Source organism: Apiospora hydei, assembly GCF_038363865.1.
Source record: "Apiospora hydei strain CBS 114990 chromosome Unknown utg000004l_segment0_segment0, whole genome shotgun sequence".
Lineage (NCBI taxonomy): Eukaryota > Fungi > Ascomycota > Sordariomycetes > Amphisphaeriales > Apiosporaceae > Apiospora > Apiospora hydei.
In genome coordinates this window covers 3618801-3641891 of record NW_027117363.1, presented here as the reverse complement: position 1 = coordinate 3641891, position 23091 = coordinate 3618801, and the positions used below count along the sequence as shown (strand labels likewise).

The window sequence follows — 23091 nt, the reverse complement described above, 5'->3', positions numbered from 1 at the left end:
AATCACTCTAAATCCTGGGTCCCGCCGGTGTGGGTTTCGAGACGAAATAGACGGGAAAAAAAGAAAGGAAATATAAAGAGTATTAAATCGGGGTTATCAAAATGACAGCATCGATCCGGCTGGCCCGAAGACGATTCTTTTCCTTCTATAAGCGTGTAGAGATCAACGGCCGAGCCCCGGGGCGACACGTCAGTCACGGGCGAGGAAGAGAATCGTAAAGTCGTGACGCGGCCTGCCGAGCTAAGGAAAGGAATGAAAAGAAGAGTGGCGGGAGCTTAAACCAGAGCCAAACAGAAACCAGCCGCCGGTGAGCCTTGTGATAATGCAGAGAAGGAATAGAAAAAGAGAGTAAGGAAACAAGAACTGGTATTGTGATGACCAGAAAGAGGCAAAAAGAGACTTTACCTGGTTTGCATGAGGTACGGGGAGAATCGAGAGAGTTCAGTTAAACGTGCATCCATGATCCATCGATGGGGCGGCTCCAGTTACAGGACTGCGGCCCCAAAATAGCAGAAACAAACAGCATAGGACGCCAAGTAACTCTGGCGTATTGCGTAACAACAGACCTGCCAAGCTGCCCTGCCTGCCCTGTCCAGTAGCCTGTCTGCTGGCGAGTCTTGCGCACCCCAGAGCAGAGCCCATGGTTACATGTGCTTGCCATGGTGAGAAGGGGGCGGTCTAAGCTAACATTGGGGTACGGTCGTATTCTAGTTCTCTTGGCTGAAGCTCTGGGTATTGGATCTTGGAGGGCTTGTCGGCATACCGTAGGATTGTCCCCTGGCAGCGATGACCCCGGTTTCCGAGACCCGAGGCCCAGAGCGAGGCCACTCAGCGAGCGATAGACGCCGCGCGTTCAGAATGGTCAATCCCGCAGCAGAAAAGGCGCGCTGGCTGTCGACTTATGCAACGAGGCGATGCTTGGCCGCCTGGTTGAATTGGCGCATACCGAGACGCATGTGCAGGCAGCCCTAAATGAACGACGACCCAGCAGGCAGCAGATCGTGGAGGCATTCGGCAATGTTTGAAGGGCAGTGCAGGCAGGCCTGACAGGAACGTCTTGATTCCGAAAGAGGACAAACCCGTCTGAAACGTTTCGTGTCCGGGCTGCGGAGTCTGGCTCTTGGCGTTGACCAGAAAGATCGGATGGGGGTCCTTCCAGCGACCAGTTCTGACCAGGGGAGAGCCCCCGAACCCACCTACAGACTTACAGTACCTGCTTGGCCCAAGGCCTGAACGGCTCGAACGGCCAGGAAGTGAATGAATTGCAGGACGTTACATAAGAAGCCGATGGCGCCGTCATGACATTTCCAGTGTAGGTTGCGACTAATTGCTGTCATCCTGCCATCTTTATCGTTTTGCTTGCACGTTCGTCAGCCACATACGAAGCATCGCGGCAAAGTCGGATGCTCGGCGCTGGACGGTGGCTCACAGTTGGCCGAGACGCGCGCTTTTGGTAGTTCCTGGGTCTAATAATAGCGCTGATCAGCCATTCTCTTTCGTGAGGGAACCGATGGTCTCGTATGGTAGGTAGACAATGGGAGACAATGTACAATATAGCAGTGTCTGTTGCTCCCGACCAGCTGCTGCACACGTCGTGCCTGGGTAGGCATGTACTGCATACAGTTAATTGCCCTTTTCTGTCCAGGCCTGCTTCTTGGGCGAGTCGCGTCGCGGCGGTGCCAATCTCCAGACCTCCGAGTGTGGCATGCAGGCATCTCGATATTGGGATGCAGTGATTTAAGGTGTCAGATGCACTAGCGCTGTGCGCAATGGCCGGCCAGTCCCAGTCAACGGCCATGGACAGGTCGGGGAGTGGATCTCGAACCCAAGAAATCGGGTCGAAGGGCAATTTAGGCTTTTGTCATTTCAGACATGGAGTGCTGGGAACATTGAAGCATGTCGCTCGCTCCTACAGTTCGTGGGATTCATGCTTGTTCGACCATCCGTCTTCGCGACTACGTCAAGCAAAGATCCTTTCGGCAATCCCTGGTTCTTGCATCATGTTCACGTCGCACTAAAGCGCCGCAGTCACCGGCAAGCCGGACCCGATGACAAGATATAAGTCCGATGCGTCCCTCGTCCACAGCCGTCTCTGCAAGGACATAGCTCCGTCGATGGAGTACTGGGATGCAGATTCTGTTAAGCCAGCCACCATATACTGACTGCGCCTTACTTCAATACCAAGTGTATATGGTCATGCAGGCACCGTATATCACCACACAGCATGTCTTGGCGTCCGGTTGACAGCCAGTAGCAGACGGTTTAATATGTCTGCCTGAACTGGAAGCTTGCCTGGCCATCTACCTGGCATTGATATAAGCCGCGGCGAGCCATGGCGGCGCCCAATCAGTCGCTCAGTAGCCAGTCAACCAGTGCAAACCGTCACCATCGCAGATAATGTGCTGTCGGATCGCACCGTATATAAGCGGTGTTATAGCGTTCACGTAGTCTAGACAATATATTGCCCTGGTATTAGTCCTCACAGATCCATCAGCGCACCGATTGACCAGGCATTGAAATCCAGATCTTATATCACAACCATGGACAACTATAACCCTGATCGCTGGTGAGCATTCTACTCTATATAGGCACCTGGGGTTGAGCGCAACTAACTACATAGGTTGTAGCCCTGTCTATGCCGTACGTGGAGTGATATGACAGCCTTCTAGCCCATACACGACACGGAGAGAAAAGCTAACGATGTGGCTCGCCAGTCCTTCTTCGGGGGCATGGGATGCGCCGCAGCCATTATATTCACCGTCTTCGGTGCGGCCTACGGGACAGCCAAGTCAAGCGGCGCCATCTTCTCGTCGGGCATCCTCCGTCCCGAACGAGTGATGCAGAACACGTCAGTCTTCCCATGCGGCTGTTTATACGATCTATTGGCAACTCGAAGTGTGTGCATGGGAGAGGAAAGGAGTTATATCCGCTGACAAACGTCCATAGTCTCTGCGCTATCATGGCCCAGATTCTGTCCATCTACGGCCTTGTCGTGAGCGTCATCATCTCGGGCGACCTGAAGGAGATGATGTCGCTACATAAGGGCTTCATGCAGCTCGGCGCAGGTGTCAGTGTAGGCCTCAGTGGCCTGGCGGCGGGCTTCGCCATTGGGATCGTTGGGGATGCCGGCGGTGAGTCCATCCTCTAGCAAGAGTTTCTCCGGGTTCGATGGCGCGCACAAATGCTGACCATGAGAACCACGGTGGCTGTCGATAGTGCGGGCCAGTTCTCAACAGCCGCGGCTCTACGTCGGCATGGTACTTATCTTGATCTTTGCCGAGGTCCTGGGGCTTTACGGCGTCATTGTTTCCATCTTGATGCTCACCAGAGCTACGCAGGGGGTTACCGAGTGCCTATATTGAGCAGTGGCTTTCGGCCTTTACTGGGCGACCCATTTTGTTATAACATGGCATTGATGGGAAGATGCCCGGGAGGGTTCGCAAGAGAGAAGGTATGAGCTAGACTGAGCTAAATGTTCGGGTGGTGCTTCCAGCGCTTGCTGGACGCTAATGGTTTTGGATGTTGACTCGCTTAGGGCACGTGGCTTGACGACACAGTTCAACATTGGGTAAGTACATAAGCTCACCCTTCGAGAAGATGTTTTGGAGATAACCAATTGCACTACCACAGAATGCATACATATCTAAGTAGGTATGTAGTTAAGCAGGTGTTCCAAATGTCAGACTTTGAGGTGGAACACAATTACTGGTGGGAGATGCCTGGACCCCGAGTTTGGTGATCTCCCGTCTGCCCGCGTGAGACCAAAGTCTAGTTGATATGTCACTTTGAGATCCCGCACCGACACCCCGCAGGTGGCTGGCTGGCTGCGGCATGCCGAAGATTCGTCACTTATTACTTGCCTATACCTGTAGGTCTCGGGGGAGGCAAGGTAGGTAGGATGGGGTGAAGAATGACCTGCGGAATTACAGGCATTGAAGTTGTCAAGTGATACTAGCATGAAGGAAGATCATATGCTTTGCTGCAACGAGTGCGCAGTGCAGAGCCAGTACCCGTCATTTGATGGAGTCACATGCTGCAAAGGAAGCGGGTTTGGTACTTACACAGTTACACTGCACACAAGCTAGGTATAGGCTAGGTGCTTGGGAGGATGTGGTGGTTGGTGATCATTCCGGCCGCGCCCAAGGCTAGTCAAAAATTGCAGCACTTTTTCATTACCTCGTCCTGGCCTTTGGACCCCTCAACAAATCAAGTGCCGCCGCCCGCGGTGTCGGTGAGAGAGTATGGCAACATCCGACCGAGGCCTGCCTACCACCACCTTTTAGCCCGGATTTGGCACGGCACCACCATTTGCATAGACAGGCTTCGGAGACTCGTAGTGGCCTTTCTCGCTCTCTCGCTCTCTTTTCTCTCCTCATGTGCATAGGTATCCTTCGTCTTTTGTTTCTTTTTGTGCTGTGTGGCTGGCTTGGATGGATGGATGATTCGCCCCCAGTCTGGCTTTAATCCGACAACACAACTTCCCTAGACCCAAGCCCCTCTTCGTCTCTACTTGTCACAATTGGGCCATCGCCAATCAGAGCACCGCAAATCCACCTCCTCGCTCAGCTGCCCGCGAGCCCAACAAACCTTCAGCAAGCCTCCCGACGGCTACGTAGGGACAAGTCCCAGGTGCGCTAAAGTCGCCCACACTCGCGCCCTGCCGCAAAACGGTTCATCTGAAGAAAATATATCGAAAAGAGTTTCCGCACCACAACCCTCGACATGTCCTTCCTGCTATACTTTGCCTGCTTCATTGTAGGCCAGGTCGCCCTCACCCTGGTCCTCTACATGGCCTCCTTCATCGTGCCCAAGGCGGCCTTCGCCGCCCGCTCCCTCGCCGCCTACATGGCCCTCGTCGTCACCGCGTCCTGCGGCGTCATCATCTCCATCGCGATGCGCCTGGCCGGCAGCGGGCAGAGCGCGCAGTGGGCCACCGGCCGCGTCTTCAAGTTCCTCATGGCCGCCGCCACCGGCATCACATTCGAGATCGAGGACCCCGACAAACACCTCGATACCGTGCGACCGGCCGTCTTTGTCGGCAACCACCAGACCGAGCTGGACGTGCTCATGCTCGGCTGCATGTTCCCCAAATACTGCGCCGTCACGGCCAAGAAGTCGCTGAAGAGCTGGCCCTTCCTGGGCTGGTTCATGGCCCTCAGCGGCACCGTCTTCATCGATCGCAAGAACTCGACCGATGCCCGGGCAGCCATGGCCAAGGCCGCTACCGAGATGAAGCAGCTGAAGCAGAGCGTGTACATGTTCCCCGAGGGCACGCGCAGCTACCCAAGGAGCCCACGCTCCTTCCCTTCAAGAAGGGCGCATTCCATCTGGCCGTTCAGGCTGGTGTGCCCATTGTCCCGGTCGTTGTCGCCAACTATTCGCACGTGCTCTACGTCAAGAGCTTCATTTTCAACTCGGGCAAGATCCCCGTCAAGGGTAAGTTGGCCAAGCGAAGCTGTCCATGGCCTATTCACTGACCAATTTGACTAGTTCTGGACCCTATTCCTACCACCGGCCTGACTGCTGCCGACGTTGACGAGTTGACCCGCTCAACCAGAGAGGTGATGTTGCAGGAGCTGGTCGTACTCTCTTCCAAGGCGCAGAAACGGCCCATGCCAGTCCCATCGTCCAACGGCGGCAACGGGGTGGTAAAGGCCAGCGGTGCTGAAGCCACGATCTCATGATCTCCAGGAGACATGTTGCCTGGAAAAGATGAGCAATTCGGCCAAGTGAAAGACTTGGTTGGACAAAGCCCCATGATCTCGCAGCGGCAGTGTCGAGACACTTCCTTTTTGACTACAGTACTGCGCATGCATTTGATACCCGTAGACTATTTTCCTTGGGGAGGGGGTGTTCAGGGGGATAGACGGCCCTTTCTGTTGGCGCGGAAAGGGGTCCGGCTCCTTGGGTTAGGTTCTTGGCATTGCTTCAACCGCCAAAGGTTTATTTACTGCATTGCATACACGATCAGAGCTGTGAACGACTTGCGAGCGACTCGCGAGCGACTAGGCGAGACGAATCATACCACGGCATAGAGTAGAAAAGACCCCTAAAATGCTCTTAGAGAGGGAGTGCGTGACCATGCACATGACAGCTGAGACACAACAAAACAACACACCTCGTCACATCCGCCAATTATAAGATTATTGTTGCGGCATACATACTTTGGTGGCTTCTGCTGTAGCATTGAGCCATGATACATCGAGTATAAAATAAATTGCAACCAGTCTACAGATACCATCCATAGGTATGGCCCATGTGTCCAGCAGTGAAGACGTTGACTGGCCAAGTCTGAAATCTTGAAGTATGCGTTGCCCCTCCTTTTGCGATCTGACCCCTGTGCGATCTAGACGCCTTGACGTAAGCGGGGTAAGACACAGGCAGTCTAGGTATCACTCTCCCTTCACTTACGCAAGAGGGAGTTGAGTCTTCTATTGGCGGCTTTGCTGTGCCATGCAACAGGGAACTTGTGATACGTAGTATTGAGGCAAGTCGGTATGTAAATATCATGTAAAATACATGTACGCAACAGGGATACTACTTCTAGAACCCTTGGCCAAGGCCAGCATTGAGTGCTTGCTCATTACCTTAAGCTTTGGCCGATGAAGCTGGGGGTCAGAGGCCGCCAATCCCAATTGCATCTTCCCAACTGCGACACATCGCGATCCTGGATGACGCCACAGGTCTGTCCGTCTTTCTGGCATTCTGGTTGCTCTTGGGAAGACAGCCAGAGAGAGAAGAGATGTTCTACTACTGCCTCTCGTATTGAGTTTCTATCAAAACCGGTATATTGCTTGAGACAAGCAAGCAAGGTTGCCGCCATGGTTTGCGTACTGCCTGCACGTGCGGGCATCCCCGTTCTACCAACTGGTCGAACCTTTGCTAGGTATGTAGTCGCTACCGGCGATACTATATAGCATTGTTCGGCTGGGTATGGTACATCCTGCCGCTTGTCAAGTATCAACGTGCCACCAACACTGCTCCATGCTTTCTGCATGTCCCGTTCGAACAGGGATCCAAGAGACATGCCAGCTCAGAGCTAGTCTGTCAACTCGACATGGGGGAGTTGTGTTATGATGAGATGCTCACACGTTCAGCCCGTTCCTGTGCAAGCTGAAGCTCTGTACTTTTGCGCAAAGTATATCCTGATAGCATCGCTAGTCCTCCCCCATGTCTCAAAAGCTGCAGTAATAGGGACATCAGGACCAGGGGCGGTTGGCGTATACTTGTGATGACGACAGCCACTACATCGGTGTTACGTCTTTCCTAGGTACGGGTCTGGGCTCCCCTGGAATGAGAGACACGACGCGCAAACCCGGGTGCATTCGCGAATCCCGAAGCAGGACGAGGCCTCGTTTAGCCGTAGGGGGAACGAGGGTATGTCGAGTGACGCCGTCCTCCCCCTTTTTGCGCTTTCCCCTCCATCATCTACGGGAGGGGGTTGCGCGGGAGGCAGCTTGCTGATGCTTGTTGCTGCCGTGATATATAAACCAGCGCCCTCAGGCGTTTCCCAAGTGGAAGAAAATAAACCATCAAATCCTACATTCATACAGACCTGTATACAAGTGAACTGAAAGCCCTACCTATACACCCTAAACAAAACCCCCAAAGTTCAGCCTTAACAACTTCATCATCATGTCTTACAACGACAACAACGATGTAAGTCCACATGGTATTCTGTTCTAACTGAGCCCAGCTGCTAACCACCACCATCAGAGCAGCTACGGCAATGATAGCTACGTGAGTTGCAATAACACCTTGTCCCGCAACCATCTATTCTCCGTATTTGTAACTGACAGCATACACAGGGCTCTCGCCGAGAAGGCGCGGACACATATGGGTCCACCGGCGGCCGTGGCGACCACTACGGCTCCTCGGGCCGCGACAATGACAACACCTATGGCACCTCCGCCACCGGTCGCCGGGACGAGGACAGCTCCTACGGGTCCAGCACCACCCGCACGCAGGACCCCTACGGCTCATCCGCCGGGAACACTGGCTCAGACACATACGGATCCGGCCGTCGCGGTAATGACGACACATACGGATCCTCCACAACCGGCTCCGGCCTCGGTGACACCTACGGCTCTTTCACCACGGGTTCTGGCATCGGCGGCCGTCGCGGTGACGACGACTACAGCAGCGGCAACACCTACGGTTCCTCCACGACCACTGGCGCCACCGGCGGCTACGGTTCGTCCCGCCGCAACGAAGGCGACGACACCTACGGCTCATCCACCACCACGACCTCCTCGACAGGCGGCGGCGCCTACGGCTCGTCCGACACCAGCCGCCGCAACAACAACGAGTTCGGCGACGACAGCTACGGCGGCAACAGCACCACGACCACGACGGGCGCCAACGACTTCGGCGCCGGCAACGCCTACGGCTCCACCGGCCGCCGCGGCCACAACGACCGCGACAACGACGACTACTACTCCTCGTCGGACCGCAAAGGCGGCGACAGCGGCCTCGGCAAGGTCATGGAGAAGGTCGGCCAGACCCTGGGCATGGGCGGCGTCCAGCAGAAGGGGTGTGAGAAGCGCGAGGTCGCTGGGTTCGACGATAACAATGACTACTAAGCATATGTCTTCTCTTAGCTATTCGGTGGTGGTTTCATCGGGAGCTGGATTGGATTGGTAGCCATTTCTGGAGATGTATCTTCGTTCTGGAACTAAGTCCAGTCAATTACTTGCCTCGTTATTTAATTCTGCTCTTGTTTGACTGGTAATGGTCATTTGGTGCTGTATCAGTCTGGTTGTAATCTATACTAACTATTAGTTTGGCCCTTGAGAACATTTTCCTCAACTCATAAAATCTATTAGGTATAGTAACCCTCGAGCTGATGCATTGCACATATAAAGCGTCACGTAGGCGAGAGCATCTTCGAGTTGCAGAGCCCGAGGTCATTTATATGAACTGAATATTTATTTATATTGTGATTGCGATGAATCAAGTCTATTTTGTCGCATGCCAATATAGGCAGCAATGTCAGGGGTCTTATAACCGTATCCTCCCATCATTACCACCCCCAAACCACCTTCTGACATCTAGATTATTACTATTACTGCCACTGCCGCTGCCGGCAGCGCTACTGCTTCCAGCCTGCGTTCCTTCTTCGTCCCCGCCCAGCCACTTGGGCTTCTTGATCCCGTCGCCAATCTCCTGGAACCACTTGGGCGTCTCGATGGTATCGATGGTATTCTTCATGCGGTGGCCCAGCGAGGTGAAGAAGTTATCGTCCTCGGCGTCCCCGTCGCTGTTGGCGATCCGCGACCGCGACTGCGCCGCCGCCGCCCTGCTGCTCGGCGGCGCCACGTTGTCCCGGTATGACGAGGGCGAGGTGGCGAACGGGGTTGTGGGGCGCCCTCGCGCCGCGCGGCGGGCACCGAGAGGATAGGGCTCGACCGGGCGGCCGAGCCGCCGATGATGGCTTCGCGGCGTGAGAGCGAGGTCCCGTTGAGCTCGCGCTCGATGAGGGCGCGGCCTTCGCGCCACGAGCCCGTGCCGTAGCCCGTCTCGTTCTCCTCCTCGTCGACCAGGTCCATGTCGAAGCCGACCATGCGCTTGACCTTGCCGTACAGCCCGAACAGGGTCGCACAAACAGGGATGAGGACAAGAATGGGGAACAGGTTATCGAACCAGTTGCCGAGGGGTGTGAAATCGATGAGCTGGCCCAGGAAGTCGTAGAACCGCGTCTTCATAAACACCGTCGGCGAAAGGAAGGTCATGAAGTTATAGGATAGGGGCACACTAAGCCTCGCGACATAGCTTGCGTACCAGAAGCCAGACTCGTAGGCGGTGTTGCGCCGCACCAAGGCGCGCCCTCTCCAGACCTTTACTTCGGTCATCGAGATCAGGGCCGCCGCGCACATGTACATGATCCAGAGCGCAGCGATCACTTGCCAGCAAAGCCCACCTGCCCCTTTTCGCCAGTCCAGTGATGGACTACGCTGAGCCGGATCACCGACAAACTGGGCAAGGCTGTCCTGACCATCTCAGACCATATAATGCAAGCAGATGCTAGGGCCAGAAAGCCCGCGAACAAGACTCGAAGTGCCGGTAGGACATGGAAATGATACACATATCGTGAATAGGGGTTGAGAATAGTCGTTCTTTCGAGGAATGAAGAACCAGGCGTGGCGCTGCCAAAGTCGAGCTTCTTGGATGCTGCAGAATCCAGGATTGCCTGCGTTCTCGAGGCATCCAGCAGGAGGAGGTTCCATTCGTCGACATAGCGAGATCTGGCATGGCGTGCTCGGTCGAGTTGGCGCGTCAAGTCAGCCATGTATTTCTCGGTAATGACAGTAGGCAGAATGCGACTCTCGGTTCCGATGCGCGGCATGGAGCTGCCGGGTCGTGACTCGGGCACATTGCACATGTCGGCCAACTCCTCGATCCATTCCTGGAAATTCCGGGCGGTACCCGTCTTGCGCTTGCTCAACTCGGACACCTGCACCTCCAATTCTTCCAGGTTCATGATCGCATCTTCCATCCTTTCGTAGAGCTTGGGCGCATGCGACTGTAGTCTCCGCAACCTGCCACTGATGCTCGCATTTCGAAACAGTGTTCGCGGTATCGTAACGAGTCCGTGTCCCATCAAGTAGATGGCCAGAAACAAGCCCCAGCAGTAGGCCAGCGCCATGACCACGCCCTTGAGGAACACCAAGTGAAAGCCGTAGGTGATGAAGTAATAGACCAGGCCGAGAATGCCGGAGCCCAGAACGATGGCTTGGTACTGAGCGTTTTGTCGCAAAGAGTACATGACGCGGTCTCGTGGTTCTCGGTATCCGGCGTCGGAGTATTCGGCAAGGATGGGCAGGATGAACCATGTGAGCGCAAACGTCAGCCAGTACGTTATCCTCCAAGAAACCAGCAGTAGGCGCGGCGGGAACCAGATGCCGCGGGCGGCTACATCGTCGGTGGCGGCGCTCGAGGCGAGATCGATGGGGACGAGCAGCACGATAAAGGCCGGCAGCCAGAGGGCGAAGAAGATGGGGACGAGAACGTAGGCGGGCGTCGAGCGGAGCGGCAGGTAGTATCGCAAGATGAGCAGGACGACGAAGGAGAGGACGAGAAGGGCGATGGCGGCGAAGACTTCGGAGCCCACGGCAGATGCAGCACTCAATGCAGAGGCCATTGCGAACAACGGTTGTTAGGCGATATACGCGCCCCCATGCAAAAAGAAGAAGGCGTATTCAGTAAGAAAAGTGTCGGTATCACGACAAGACGAAATGATTAATAAAACATGGGAAGGCTGTTGTTGTTTGGTATGTGCAATATCTGAAGAATGAACATTGAATAGAAACCGACAGAAACGGTTGAGTAAGTTAATGAAAGCCGCGACTTGACAGGGGCCGGGCGATCACAACTTGTGATACTGGGTTATGTAGCGCAACGGACGGACCCTTGGCACTTCTTCATCTTGTAAACCTTGGGACTCTGACGTACGCACTCGCCGAGCAGCGAGTCGTTGACAGCCCACCTGCCCACCTGCACACCTTCAATCAGATTCAAGTTTAGCAAGCAGGCAAGCATGGATTGGGAGGGTATCCAGGATTCCAGGTGCTCCGTCCTCCGTACATCAGGTCCATAACCTGATCACCATGGAAGCATTTGAGGGCACTTATGCACCTGTTTTACGGGGCGGGATAGTGACACACGGCCGAGCCGCAGACTAAAGCCCCCCGACAGGATGTACTCCGTAGTCCGATCGTACATACATACCCATTACCTACCATGTACTACGAAGCATGTAGTAGGTACAGTACATAGGCATCTTCACCTCCCTACTCAGTCGACATGTCCAACTCCAACTATTATGCTATGCTGGAAGTCTATTCCAGTTCGTTGCATCTTTCGCTTTGTTAAGGTGTGCTTCACCAGTGCTGAGAAACGTCAAGGTTTCTGCCCAGTTCTTTCGCGATTCATTTGTATGTAGGTACTCAACGGGAATACGGTGACTAGAAAATAGCGGTGCACTTCTTCGGCCTACCCCGGATGGCTTTTACCAGATGACCGAGTTGGCCCGTGATGTCTTGTCTGTACGAAACGGGCGCATTTCCCGCTTGAATCGTTACTTGGATTGGGATAATTAGCGACACAATATCCGGCAACGGAACCCAGAGGTCATTTCCAACATGAAGTAAGTAGGCAGATAACTATGTATATAGTAGTTGCTGCTGTAGTTTCTAACTCAAGAGGCGCCCACGAGAAAAAAGCATTTATCAATATTATGTTCGGAGTTGCGTTGCAAGTAAAGAAAGACCAACCAAACGAGCTGGCTGAGATGGAGTACGGCTGTCTATGATCAGCTGCGAGTTGTCAATAATTTCCATTGATTGATGTGTTGTTTGGAAAATCAATGTCCAGTGTTCGCAGTAGCAGGGTGGATAAAACGGCAGGAGCACGCTGGTTGCCCGGTCAACCGGCGATGGGGAGTCTCAGCTCCTCAAAAAACAAAGTGGACTGCTCCAGTCCTAACAAAGTACTTCAAAAGATGCCTTGCCCCCTACCATCCATCTGCACCCTATTGTTTCCCCACGAAAAGCACACAGCAGACATTCGACCTTTTTACACCCACGGCTTTTGGTCATCGGGCTTCATCATCGAGTCTCTTGTTCCCATACACAGGCCAACAAGACCAGGACCAGGACCAGGACCAGGACCAGGATCAGGATCAGGATCATGGCAACCAAAGCTCTCGAGGCCCAATTTGGGCGCATGTCCGTCAACGACGAGAACAGCAACTCAGGCGATGGCACCAAGCTGTACAAAACCAAGGTATGCATCATCATCATCGTCGTCGTCACCCATAATCTTCCTATCTATCACGCCGATTGATATATGGATGGACAAATCAAGCTCACTGTCTCATTATAGGCTGCTCCGTCCTCATCTCAGTTAGCACATAGCTCGAGCAGGCCAGGCCTCTACAAGGTCGCCTTGCAGTCCCAGAGCAGCAACACCGTCACCTCCGTCACTCTTCCCTCCCAAGCAGCACAAAGGAAAGGACCGCCACCTCCTTCGCCAACCCGAAAGGCCCTCCCCAGCACAGGCTCAAGGACGTCCGACGAGTCCCAAGCGGAGAGAAAGTCCGTTGTGCTCGTGGAGCAGCCCACCATTAAGCAGTTCCACCTGGGCATGTTCGAGATTGGCCGCCCCTTGGGCAAAGGAAAATTCGGCCGTGTCTATCTGGCACGTGAACGCTCCAACGGCTTCATCTGTGCCCTGAAGGTGCTGCACAAGAACGAGTTGCAACAGGGTCGAGTGGAGAAGCAGGTGCGCCGCGAGATTGAGATCCAGAGCAACCTGCGCCACCCCAACGTCCTCCAGCTGTACGGCCACTTCCACGACAGCAAGCGCGTCTTCCTGATCCTCGAGTTTGCCGGCAAAGGTGAGCTTTACAAGCACCTGCGCAAAGAGAACCGGTTTCCCGAGTGGAAGGCGGCCCAGTACGTCGCACAGATGGCCAGCGCCCTGCGGTATCTGCACCGCAAGCACGTCATCCACAGAGATATCAAGCCGGAGAACATCCTCGTGGGCATCCACGGCGAGCTCAAACTCTCGGATTTCGGCTGGAGTGTGCACGCACCCAACAACAGACGCCAGACCATGTGCGGTACGCTGGACTACCTGCCGCCGGAGATGATCAAGCCCGGAGGCTCCGATAACTTCTACAACGAGAAGGTTGATCTGTGGTCACTCGGTGTGCTGGCCTATGAGTTTTTGGTGGGAGAGGCGCCGTTCGAGGACACGCCTGTGATGACACAACGGAGAATTGCCAGGGCCGATATGACGATCCCCTCCTTTGTCAGTCCCGAGGCGCGAGACATCATTAAGAAGGTAAGCTCATCATCTTTGCAACCCTGCGATGGACGTAGTGCTAATACGATACTACTTAGCTCCTGGTCCTTGACCCCGATAAGAGGATACCTCTTGACCAGGTCCAGCAGCATCCTTGGATTCTCAAGCACTGTGTGAAGGGCGAGCGAGCTGCGAACCGCGAGAAGTCCAAGTCTGGACCGAGTCAATGAATGATCCTAATGAAGTAATGAAACGCATTGATTGTAATATAAGCTTAGGAGTAGGCGTCCAGGATAGGGAGAGGTCCCATTTTGACCTTGGGAAATCTTGCATTAAGGAGAGGGAGTACTGGTATTCACAAATTTCTGATTAAATACACATACAATATCCATTGTATCCTTAACTCCAGGCTCCGTCATTGCTGTTGTACGAGTCGTCGTTCTAACCCATTATCTGTATACTTCATCGAACGGCCGGGTATCTGAAAAGCAGGAGTCCCAGACTTGATTTACGACCTTCACGGCTTGCACGTCGTCCTTGCACCGCGGTCTTGCCATGACGGAGATCACGGCTCTTGTGCGTACGCAATCTTGAAATTGCTGTGTCAACGTCCAGTTTCCTCTGGTAATGGATTCCCTCGCCCACCTGCACTCGCCACTCAACATGGATGCTCGGATCTGAACAGAAAAGAATTGTTAGTAAAGAAGGATAGAACCTCCCAGTCTACGGGCCCAGTGAAGAAGCCTACCTCTGTGCAAGCTGCGTGCTTCAGGTCCTTGTCGCCGGTCCAGTCCATCTTCCAGCGCAGGTGGTCCCAGGCGTGCACCATCTCGTGCGCCATGGTGTCCTCGAGGTGGGTCCTGTCGCGGACCTCGTTGGCGCAGATGAGGATGCCGTGGTCGGGGCTGAAGCCGCCGCTCTGGCGGTGGACCTCGCCGTCCTCGGTGAGGCGGGCGGGGCAACGGCGGCAGATGACGTTGTCCTTGTCGAGGCGGCCGTTGAGGGCCTCGATCTTCTCGCGCAGGAAGCGCACCGTCGGGGAGTGCTGCAGCGCAAAGTCCCGCCAGTCTTCGCAGCGCTTGCAGTCGGCCGCCTCGTTGGCCGTCGTCCGCCACTCCCGGTAGTGGAACTGGCCCTCGGGCGTCACCTGCCCCGCCAGGATCTTGAAGTAGTTCACCCACCACTTGGTCTGCGGGTCGAAGCCCGTACGCGCGGGGTCGTTCTTGACGATCGGGGGCAGGTAGTTCGTCGGCAAGGCGGTGGCAGTGCTGGTACTCGCTGTTGCGGCACTACTACTGCTGGGCAAGGCCGCTTCGGACACGGCGCCCGCGCCCGGCGATTGTGGCGGCGCCATTGTGTATGGGAGACACGGCGCAATTGGTCTCTGGTGCTTCGCTTGCGTGAGAGGAACGGCTCGTGTTGCGGAGCCAGACGATCAGAGACGAGGCGGGCGATGATGCTTTGCGCAGACAGGATGAAATTGATGCAGTTCGCCTTCAAGATCTGATCTGTAAACTGTCTATCTTCAAAGCGATAAGATTATCTGAGCCGGATCGTCTGAAGGTCAATTGGCGGGAAATGGGCCACGAGTAGCATGGGTATAAGTACATCAGTACTCGCTCTTTCGGGCGGTGAGGTCTTATGCAGCACTTGGGGGCCGACCAAAAAGTTATGCACGTTCCATTAAATCTGGTCGCCCATCGACATTCTGCCAATGATGCGCTGGGCAGGCTCGCTTTCTGACCGACTTCGGAAAAGTCCTATGGGAATGTCTGCTGCCGAGTGGGCATTTCTTAGCAAATCCTTGGAAGACATTACGCATCTTTCCTGACGGTGGACCTTTCATAACCAAAGCAGCTCAGCAAGTCTTGCCAAGTAACACACAATGGCCGGCCTGTCGGGCGACAATGCGCCCTGTGAGTCCTCCGGCATGCTCATACATAATGCACGAACTATTCTCTGGGACTTTCTCAGCGTTGCAGTCTCCCATTTCCTCCTCCCCTTGGCCAGTTTGACTAACCCAGATCTGCCAAAATGAAAGCCGCCAAGCCACTCACGGTCGTGATTAAACTCGGTAAGTGAGGGTTCCTTACCGAGACCAGGGCGGACTGTCCTGGGTGCTCTCTTCCTTGTAATGAACGATAGAGTGGGGCTTACCGTACGGGAACTCTTCTAACAACCAGTCGGTCTATCCTACATACAGGAACTAGCTCTATAGTCGACGAGAAGACTCATGAGCCCCTGCTCCCCATCTTGACCCTCATCGTTTCGACGGCTGTGAAGCTTCGTAAGGATGGGCACAAGGTCGTCATCGTATCGTCCGGTGCCATCGGCGTTGGCCTGCAACGGATGGACCAGGACAAGCGTCCGAAGCACCTACACGAGTTGCAGGCCCTGGCGGCTATCGGCCAGTGTCGTCTGATGAGTTTGTGGGACAGCTTCTTTGGCCACTACCGGCAACCCATCGCCCAGATTCTCTTGACCAGAAATGATATCGCCGACGTAAGTTGACTTCAGAGATGAGTGGGACTTACACCAACTTGCTAATACTCCACGGGCAGCGGACGAGATACCTTAATGCGCAAAACACCATGGTGGGGCTTCTCGACATGGGCGTCATTCCCATTGTCAATGAGAACGACACGCTGGCCGTTGCTGAGATCAAGTTCGGCGACAATGACACGCTTTCTGCCATCACCGCCGGCATGGTCCACGCCGACTTCCTCTTCCTAATGACGGATGTCGACTGTCTATATGACAAGAATCCCCGGACGAACCCAGACGCCAAGGCCATCGAGGTTGTCGAGGACATCAATAGTGTGCAAGCAGACGGTACATTATCACCACCGATCAGATCACTCATACGCAGTTAGGTACTAACAGGCTTCCAGTTTCGAGCGCTGGGTCATCACTTGGGACTGGCGGCATGGCAACGAAAATAATTGCGGCTAAGCTCGCAACTTCGGCTGGCGTCATGACTGTCATTACACGTTCCTCATGCCCCGGCAACATTACCCAGATTGTCCGCCATGTGCAGGCCACAAGCAGATCGTTGCAACAAACTGAGAATTCGCTGTCTGCACCCACTGAGCCTTTGCCAGTCGCGGACAGCGTGCAAGTCCCATTGCACACTCGATTCCTCCCGTCCCCCCAGCCCATTCGAGATCGTTACTTCTGGCTCCTTCACGGTCTCGCACCCCACGGTACTCTATACGTCGATGCCGGTGCACATCGGGCTCTGGCCCATAAGGCAGGGCTCTTGCCCGTCGGCGTGCTGGATGTCGAGGGCTCCTTCGCGTCACACGAAGCAGTACGGATCGTCGTCGTGGAGCGCAACTCAGAGCCTGGGTCTGATGGCAAATTATGGCACGGCACCCCTGTTGAAGTCGGCCGGGCGCTGGTCAACTATGCTGCTATTGAGATCCAACGGATTAAGGGGCGCAGAAGCAAGGAGATACAGAGTATCCTCGATTACGCGGATAGCGACTATGTGGCAGACAGGGACAACGTGAGCCTCTTCCAGCGCGAAAGCCGACCTGTGACGCCGACATAGTCGGTATTCTGGGGTATGCTGCGAGACCAAGTCTAGAACAAAGCTCTAACCCGGCGTTTCGGGATTGATGGTGTGAACGGCAAAAAAGGGGTTAAATAGGACCACTAGATGTTATAATCTTAGCGATACTGGGCCATTTACATCATTCAAGTTATAGAGAGAGTCTACAAGTGTAACTCTACGTTGTAATCCCTATTCACAAATGCAACATTGTTCATGCGAGAAGTTGACGAAGACTTGCTGAAATTCGGCTGCCTTTGAGCCTCCTCGTGCTAATTAAACGACTAAAGAAGACCAATGACGCAGGATATCGCAGCCATGACCAAACCATGGCTGATATGATTTTGCCTCCAAAACACCGTAACTCCGCTGATCGATGCAGATAAGTGCGAGAGCGCTTCCTCCTCCCCTCCCCTTTCTTTTGTCTGATAGCCATCCATCGGCGCCGCCCGCCTTTCTAACCAGAAGAGAACAGAGAGTCCTCATCACGCAGGTACTCGCCAGCATCTGCCTGTCGGAAGACCACCATACCGGTGGGAGCTAAACGTCTTGCCTCGGCGGTGGAGCGGGCTGTCACGCCGAAACCCAGCGGCCGGTCGTCCATGCTGAAAACGACGATTCCTGTGTGCTCTGGCGTATCCTCGGTCCAGCGTCCGACGTGCGCTTTGACAATGTTGCCGCCGTAGAGGAAGGGCATCTCACCGGAAGGCTGTCATGACAATTGGTGTTAGCTCTCTAAAGGAGCGAAGCCCATGGTCGGGGGCTCGGGGGCTTGGAACGTACCTTGATCCAAATCTTATATCGGGAGTGCTCAGCTGTTCAACCAGAATATTTAGTAACCTACCCGGGGATGTCATTCTCAGATTGGGGGAACCATACCCAAAATCGGCAACGCGGTGATGTGAAGCTTGAACTTGCCCGTCTTGGTCATCTTTCCCAGACAGGTTCCCAAGCTCAGCAGGTTGTCGCGAGACACAGTGGTCGCCAAGTTGGCCATAGAGAGAAGGACATAGTAAACACCTATTTGCAGAGCGATTCCGCGGACGTTAGTACTTGTCGTTTGCAGAGAGCGCATCGGACTGGGCGGTAGTGCGCAAGGCCGCACCCCTCGAGAGAGTGCGCGCGCCGGGGGTATCAACGGGCAGCCAGTTGGGGAAGTATGGAGTCTTACGGTCTTTTTGCACTCGGAAAACATATCGGTCGGCGGTGGGCGAGTTGTCAATGGGCGCAATAAGGTTCTTCAAGCTGTTGCCGCATATGGACGCAAGCTTCGCGAAGACCGTTTGGGTCTGTCGGGTTCAATAAGAGGCATTGGTTAGCCAACTGCTGTACGGGGAGAATCGTATTCGTGTAAGTGGGCAACGGGACATTGGGCTTACCTCTTCTTCTGTAAGAGGACGCATTTTGACGGAGAGTACAGAGCGAACGTGATATGACTTTCTATCACCGACGGTCGCGGGGTGGGATTGTCGACGGGGGATTGTCTTGTATTGTATACTTTGTAGCATCCTCCAGAACTTTTTCTTATCGAAGGTTGCGATAAGCCATCTTATCGGGTCTTGGCGCCGCTTGAGTGGCTGAACAGGGATTAGGCGAGTGGGGCGACAGCGGAAAAGAAGGACCCTGGACTCAATTCTCTGGAAATTTTATGTTCATCTCAGTCTGGCCTTGGACAGCAACTTACAGGAAAAAAAGGCATATATCCCAGCAAAGCAAATGTCGCAAATAAATATGGCCTCCAGGCCGGCGAAAAAGAGGAAGCTCACTCCTCCTCCGTCAGACGACGATGGCCGGTCAAGTGCCAAGGTGCAGAAGGCCTTCTTCAAGAATGCCGCCAGTTGGGACCTTGAGCAGGACTATGAGACGAAGGCCCGGAAAGCCCAGGCCAAGGTGAAGGAGAGCACACGACTACCAATCAAGCTTGCCGATGGCCGCTTGCAACATATGCAGGCCACGCAAGATGATGCGGGCTCAGTCGTAAGCGACGAGGACTGGTTAGACGCCTCCGATGCAAGCGGCGTCGAGGAGGAAGAGGAGAAGCCGGAGGCGCCGAAGATCCCCGTGGCCCAGCAGATCCGGGAAGCCAAGGAGGAGTTAGCAAAGATTGCGACCCTGGTCCAAGAAGACCCGGAGGACAACGCTGGTGCCTTCAAAGCCCTGGCCAAGATTGGACAGTCACGGATTCCCGCCATACAGAAGCTGGCAATGGCCACCCAGCTTTCTGTATACAAGGATGTCATTCCGGGTTACAGGATAAGACCGCAGACTGAGGACGGTCCGAAGGAGCTGGTATCAAAGGGGGTCCGGACTCTTAGGGGCTACGAACAGGCACTGGTTTCGGGATACCAGGGCTTCATCAAGGAGCTCACCAAACAAGCGAAACTAGGCCGAGGCGAAGCACCAGGAAAGGGCCAGACCGTTGCGAACGTCGCCATAACCTGTGCATGTACCTTGCTGAACAGTGTGCCCCACTTCAACTTCCGAACCGACTTGGTCAAGATCTTGGTGGGCAAGCTGAGCACAAGGAGGGTTGACAGCGATTTCGAGAAGTGCGCGAACAGTCTCATCAAGCTATTCGAAGACGATGAGGAAGGCCGTCCAGCTTTTGAGGCCGTAGGTCTGCTCTCCAAGATGATGAGGGCAAGAGACTACATGGTTGACGAAAGTGTCTTGAACTTATTCCTCCATCTGCGGCTTCTGTCCGAATTCAGTGGCAAGGCCTCGAAAGATCATGTTGAGCATGCCGATGGACCGAGACCCAAAAAGCTCAAGAACAAGAAGGATATTCGCAGCAAGAAGCAGAAGAAGTTGGACAAGGAGCAGAAGGCGCTACAGAAGGATATGGACCAAGCCGATGCCATCGTCAGCCATGAGGAAAGGGAGCGTATGCAAAGCGAAACACTCAAGCTCGTCTTTGCCTCGTACTTCCGCATCCTGAAGGCCGGAGTACCGCACTTAATGGGTGCCACCCTGGAGGGTTTGGCGAAGTATGCGCACTTGATCAACCAAGATTTCTTTGGCGATCTCCTAGAGGCACTGAAGGATTTGATCCGAGAAGCGGATGCAGCAGAGAACGGTGACGGCGAGGAGGAGGAAGAGGAACAGTTTGAGACGAAACCGCGCAATACGGCCCGCGAGGCCCTCCTGTGCACCGTGACCGCCTTCGCGCTGCTCGCAGGCCAAGACGCACACAACGCCCGGGGGGGATCTGCATCTCGACCTCTCCTTCTTCACCGCCCACCTCTACAAGGCTCTTCTCCAACTCTCAACACACCCCGACCTGGAGCTCGGTGCCAAGTCCCTGCATCTCCCGGACCCCGACGCCCCGGCCACGGCAGCGCCCAAGTCCCGCAACAAGATCAACCTCCAGACCACGACCGTCCTGCTCATCCGTTCCTTGACCGCCATCCTCCTCCCGCCCTGGAACATCCGCTCCGTGCCGCCCCTGCGCCTCGCCGCCTTCACCAAGCAGCTCATGTCGGCTTCCTTGCACATGCCCGAGAAGTCGGCTCAGGCCGTCCTGGCCCTCTTGGCCGACGTGGGTGGCACACACGGCCGCAAAGTGGCTGCGCTCTGGGACACGGAGGAGAGGAAGGGCGATGGCGTCTTCAACGCTCTCAGCGAGAGCGTCGAGAGCTCCAACCCTTTCGCCACTACAGTGTGGGAGGGTGAGATCCTGAGACGGCACTACTGCCCCAAGGTGCGCGAGGGTGTTAAGATCGTTGAGAAGGCTATGCTCAAGGAGCGATAATGATTAACGGAAGTGATGGGGGCGGTGGTGGCTTGGTATTGGGTGTAGTGATAAAGATATAAGGGGGTAATCCGGTCCACGGTCACCACAATCTAGACAGCGCAATGAATACCATACCAAGCGTGCGCTGATGCATGCTTTAACTGCAATATTTGACAACATGCGAGTGGCATACAACCAGTGACATAACCAGGGGACGAATATTTACAGCCAGTGGCATAACCGTGGGACAAATATTGGGGTTTTCGTGTATTATCATTACTATCTACTTAAAGATCGAGGTACCTATCGACCTTAATCTTGGTGTCCTTCTTGGCCAGGCACAAACTATCCTCGCTCTATAGAAACAGGCAAATAGGGCGACACTGCCCACCATACCAGTTCATTCATGTGTATGCAATTCTCTCATCCCCATGCGTCGGTCTTCAGAAACAATACCTCCTCTGAGATGCAGCCTGCCTGCCTTAGCACTCGTCGCCGACGCTAATGGCTGTTGCTGCTGCTGCATGTCGTTTCATAAACCAGTGCACAGTGATGTAAGGAGAGTCGGCGTAAAATCGTTCTGGTACCAACAAGGGAAATTGTGCCGAGACTCTTTCCATCATCAATATTTGGAGAGTGGGCTGCATACGAGCAACGCCGAACCGAGCGATATAAAAGTACAGGGGTAATCACACAAACCAATGCGACTGTAGGGAGTGCACCGACAGACGCAAGACAGCGTAGAATGTTAACACACACAAGTACAGTTGACGAGAAGCCGCAATCTCGGTTCAACCCCCAAGTGTGTGATGCTTCGTGGCCGCATCTATGCATAGCGCGAAGCACCCAAGCCACCATGATTGTTGGCACCATTGGCAGATTGGCGCGAATCAGGCTTAGGTGTTTGCTCTCGTGATCTAGGCTGCGAAGCTTCACCGGTTACTTCCGCAAGTTCGCGTATAGAAGTTGGGTTCTTGTACTTGGCCAGTGACCACGTAGCACCGGTTCGCCAATACTGTATATCCGGTCAGTACTATAATTTGGCTGGGGTCTTCTTTGGGACTCTATACTTACAGGACGATTCTCTGTCAGAGAAGGAGTTGCCGGGCCGCTAGCACCAGGAGCGGACTCGGAAGATGCCCATCGAGATTGGTCAATACCACGGCGACCGTGGACTCCCGGAGGCTTAGTACCCTCCCCGATCTTTCCGCTGAGATCAACCATCTCGACGTCCGAGGTATTGGATATGCCTCGGATGTGGCTCAAGGGATGGGATTTGGCACCAACATTAGAAAGAGGACCAACCCCAAATCCATTGGCAGAAGTCAACGGTGGCATCGAAGTGTAGTGACTACTAAGCTGGGGCAGAGCTTGGGATGCATCAGGAGACTGCAAGCCCGGGCGACTAGCAATACCATTCGCATCAGTGGTAACACGGAAATGAGAATTGCCGTTAGACTGAGAAGACGAAGGTACAGTAGAGGATTCCTTGCTGGTGTCGGCATAGCGGCTGCTGGCGAGTCCACCATGCACCTTAGGACGAGGTTCGGCCACCGAGGGGGAGCTAGGAGGTAAGGGCTGGTGAGTGTAGCCGGCCACTGCGTTATGGCCAGTACGTGCTGCATTGGCGGCAGCTCCGTTGTAGTCGTTGCTACCATGCTGCACGTTCGGTCCGGAATCAGTGACATTGTTCCGAGATGCAGTCGGAACAGGCTGCGGAGCACGGGGTGTGCTCGGACTTCCATATGAGCTGTAGCTGGGGCCGTGGATGGACTGTGAGTTATTGTTGCCAGATGAAAAAGACGTTCCAACACGCTGGTGGGAGGTGGAAGAAGACGGCATCGATCCAGATCCACGGGCTGGAGTGAAACTTCCCCGGGATCCAGTACTGCTTGCGGGGTCAGTTGTGTAAGAACTCGGAGTCGATCTGTATCCGTTCGAGCCACTGTTCAGGCCACGGCTCGGGGCATTGTTGAAACCACTATTCGGAGCAGTGTAC

At 54.6% G+C, this 23091-nt stretch overlaps 10 protein-coding genes across 10 annotated transcripts; 6 read left to right on the top strand and 4 right to left on the bottom strand.

Moving 5' to 3' along the window:
• Nucleotides 1–2540: 2540 nt before the first annotated feature.
• PG997_003680 (V-type proton ATPase proteolipid subunit 2) lies at nt 2541–3362 on the top strand (the record flags this gene model as incomplete). Its single annotated transcript, XM_066807995.1, has 5 exons — nt 2541–2566; nt 2628–2640; nt 2670–2848; nt 2947–3131; nt 3217–3362. The coding sequence occupies 5 exons, from the start codon at nt 2541–2543 to the stop codon at nt 3360–3362; spliced, it is 549 nt and encodes a 182-aa protein (XP_066671613.1).
• Nucleotides 3363–4722: 1360 nt separating this feature from the next.
• On the top strand, nt 4723–5684 carry PG997_003679 (acyltransferase; the record flags this gene model as incomplete). Its single annotated transcript, XM_066807994.1, has 3 exons — nt 4723–5250; nt 5313–5436; nt 5491–5684. The coding sequence occupies 3 exons, from the start codon at nt 4723–4725 to the stop codon at nt 5682–5684; spliced, it is 846 nt and encodes a 281-aa protein (XP_066671612.1).
• Nucleotides 5685–7635: 1951 nt separating this feature from the next.
• On the top strand, nt 7636–8582 carry PG997_003678 (stress protein DDR48; the record flags this gene model as incomplete). Its single annotated transcript, XM_066807993.1, has 3 exons — nt 7636–7659; nt 7717–7740; nt 7809–8582. The coding sequence occupies 3 exons, from the start codon at nt 7636–7638 to the stop codon at nt 8580–8582; spliced, it is 822 nt and encodes a 273-aa protein (XP_066671611.1).
• An 18-nt stretch (nt 8583–8600) lies between these two features.
• PG997_003677 (uncharacterized protein) lies at nt 8601–11140 on the bottom strand (the record flags this gene model as incomplete). Its single annotated transcript, XM_066807992.1, has 4 exons — nt 8601–8668; nt 9069–9259; nt 9319–9984; nt 10047–11140. The coding sequence occupies 4 exons, from the start codon at nt 11138–11140 to the stop codon at nt 8601–8603; spliced, it is 2019 nt and encodes a 672-aa protein (XP_066671610.1).
• A 1547-nt stretch (nt 11141–12687) lies between these two features.
• Nucleotides 12688–14036, top strand: PG997_003676 (kinase-like domain-containing protein; the record flags this gene model as incomplete). The annotated part of the gene is made up of 3 exons (XM_066807991.1): nt 12688–12783; nt 12883–13845; nt 13905–14036. 3 exons carry the CDS (start codon nt 12688–12690, stop codon nt 14034–14036), a joined length of 1191 nt encoding a protein of 396 aa, XP_066671609.1.
• Nucleotides 14037–14255: 219 nt separating this feature from the next.
• On the bottom strand, nt 14256–15160 carry PG997_003675 (metalloprotease atp23 protein; the record flags this gene model as incomplete). Its single annotated transcript, XM_066807990.1, has 2 exons — nt 14256–14483; nt 14555–15160. The coding sequence occupies 2 exons, from the start codon at nt 15158–15160 to the stop codon at nt 14256–14258; spliced, it is 834 nt and encodes a 277-aa protein (XP_066671608.1).
• Nucleotides 15161–15840: 680 nt separating this feature from the next.
• Nucleotides 15841–17359, top strand: PG997_003674 (glutamate 5-kinase; the record flags this gene model as incomplete). The annotated part of the gene is made up of 4 exons (XM_066807989.1): nt 15841–15880; nt 16010–16308; nt 16368–16638; nt 16698–17359. The coding sequence occupies 4 exons, from the start codon at nt 15841–15843 to the stop codon at nt 17357–17359; spliced, it is 1272 nt and encodes a 423-aa protein (XP_066671607.1).
• Nucleotides 17360–17816: 457 nt separating this feature from the next.
• On the bottom strand, nt 17817–18762 carry PG997_003673 (60S ribosome subunit biogenesis protein NIP7; the record flags this gene model as incomplete). The annotated part of the gene is made up of 5 exons (XM_066807988.1): nt 17817–18068; nt 18143–18174; nt 18239–18379; nt 18465–18648; nt 18739–18762. The coding sequence occupies 5 exons, from the start codon at nt 18760–18762 to the stop codon at nt 17817–17819; spliced, it is 633 nt and encodes a 210-aa protein (XP_066671606.1).
• Nucleotides 18763–19090: 328 nt separating this feature from the next.
• On the top strand, nt 19091–21110 carry PG997_003672 (nucleolar complex-associated protein; the record flags this gene model as incomplete). Its single annotated transcript, XM_066807987.1, has 2 exons — nt 19091–20512; nt 20538–21110. The coding sequence occupies 2 exons, from the start codon at nt 19091–19093 to the stop codon at nt 21108–21110; spliced, it is 1995 nt and encodes a 664-aa protein (XP_066671605.1).
• An 808-nt stretch (nt 21111–21918) lies between these two features.
• On the bottom strand, nt 21919–22934 carry PG997_003671 (uncharacterized protein; the record flags this gene model as incomplete). The annotated part of the gene is made up of 2 exons (XM_066807986.1): nt 21919–22107; nt 22167–22934. The coding sequence occupies 2 exons, from the start codon at nt 22932–22934 to the stop codon at nt 21919–21921; spliced, it is 957 nt and encodes a 318-aa protein (XP_066671604.1).
• Nucleotides 22935–23091: the final 157 nt, after the last annotated feature.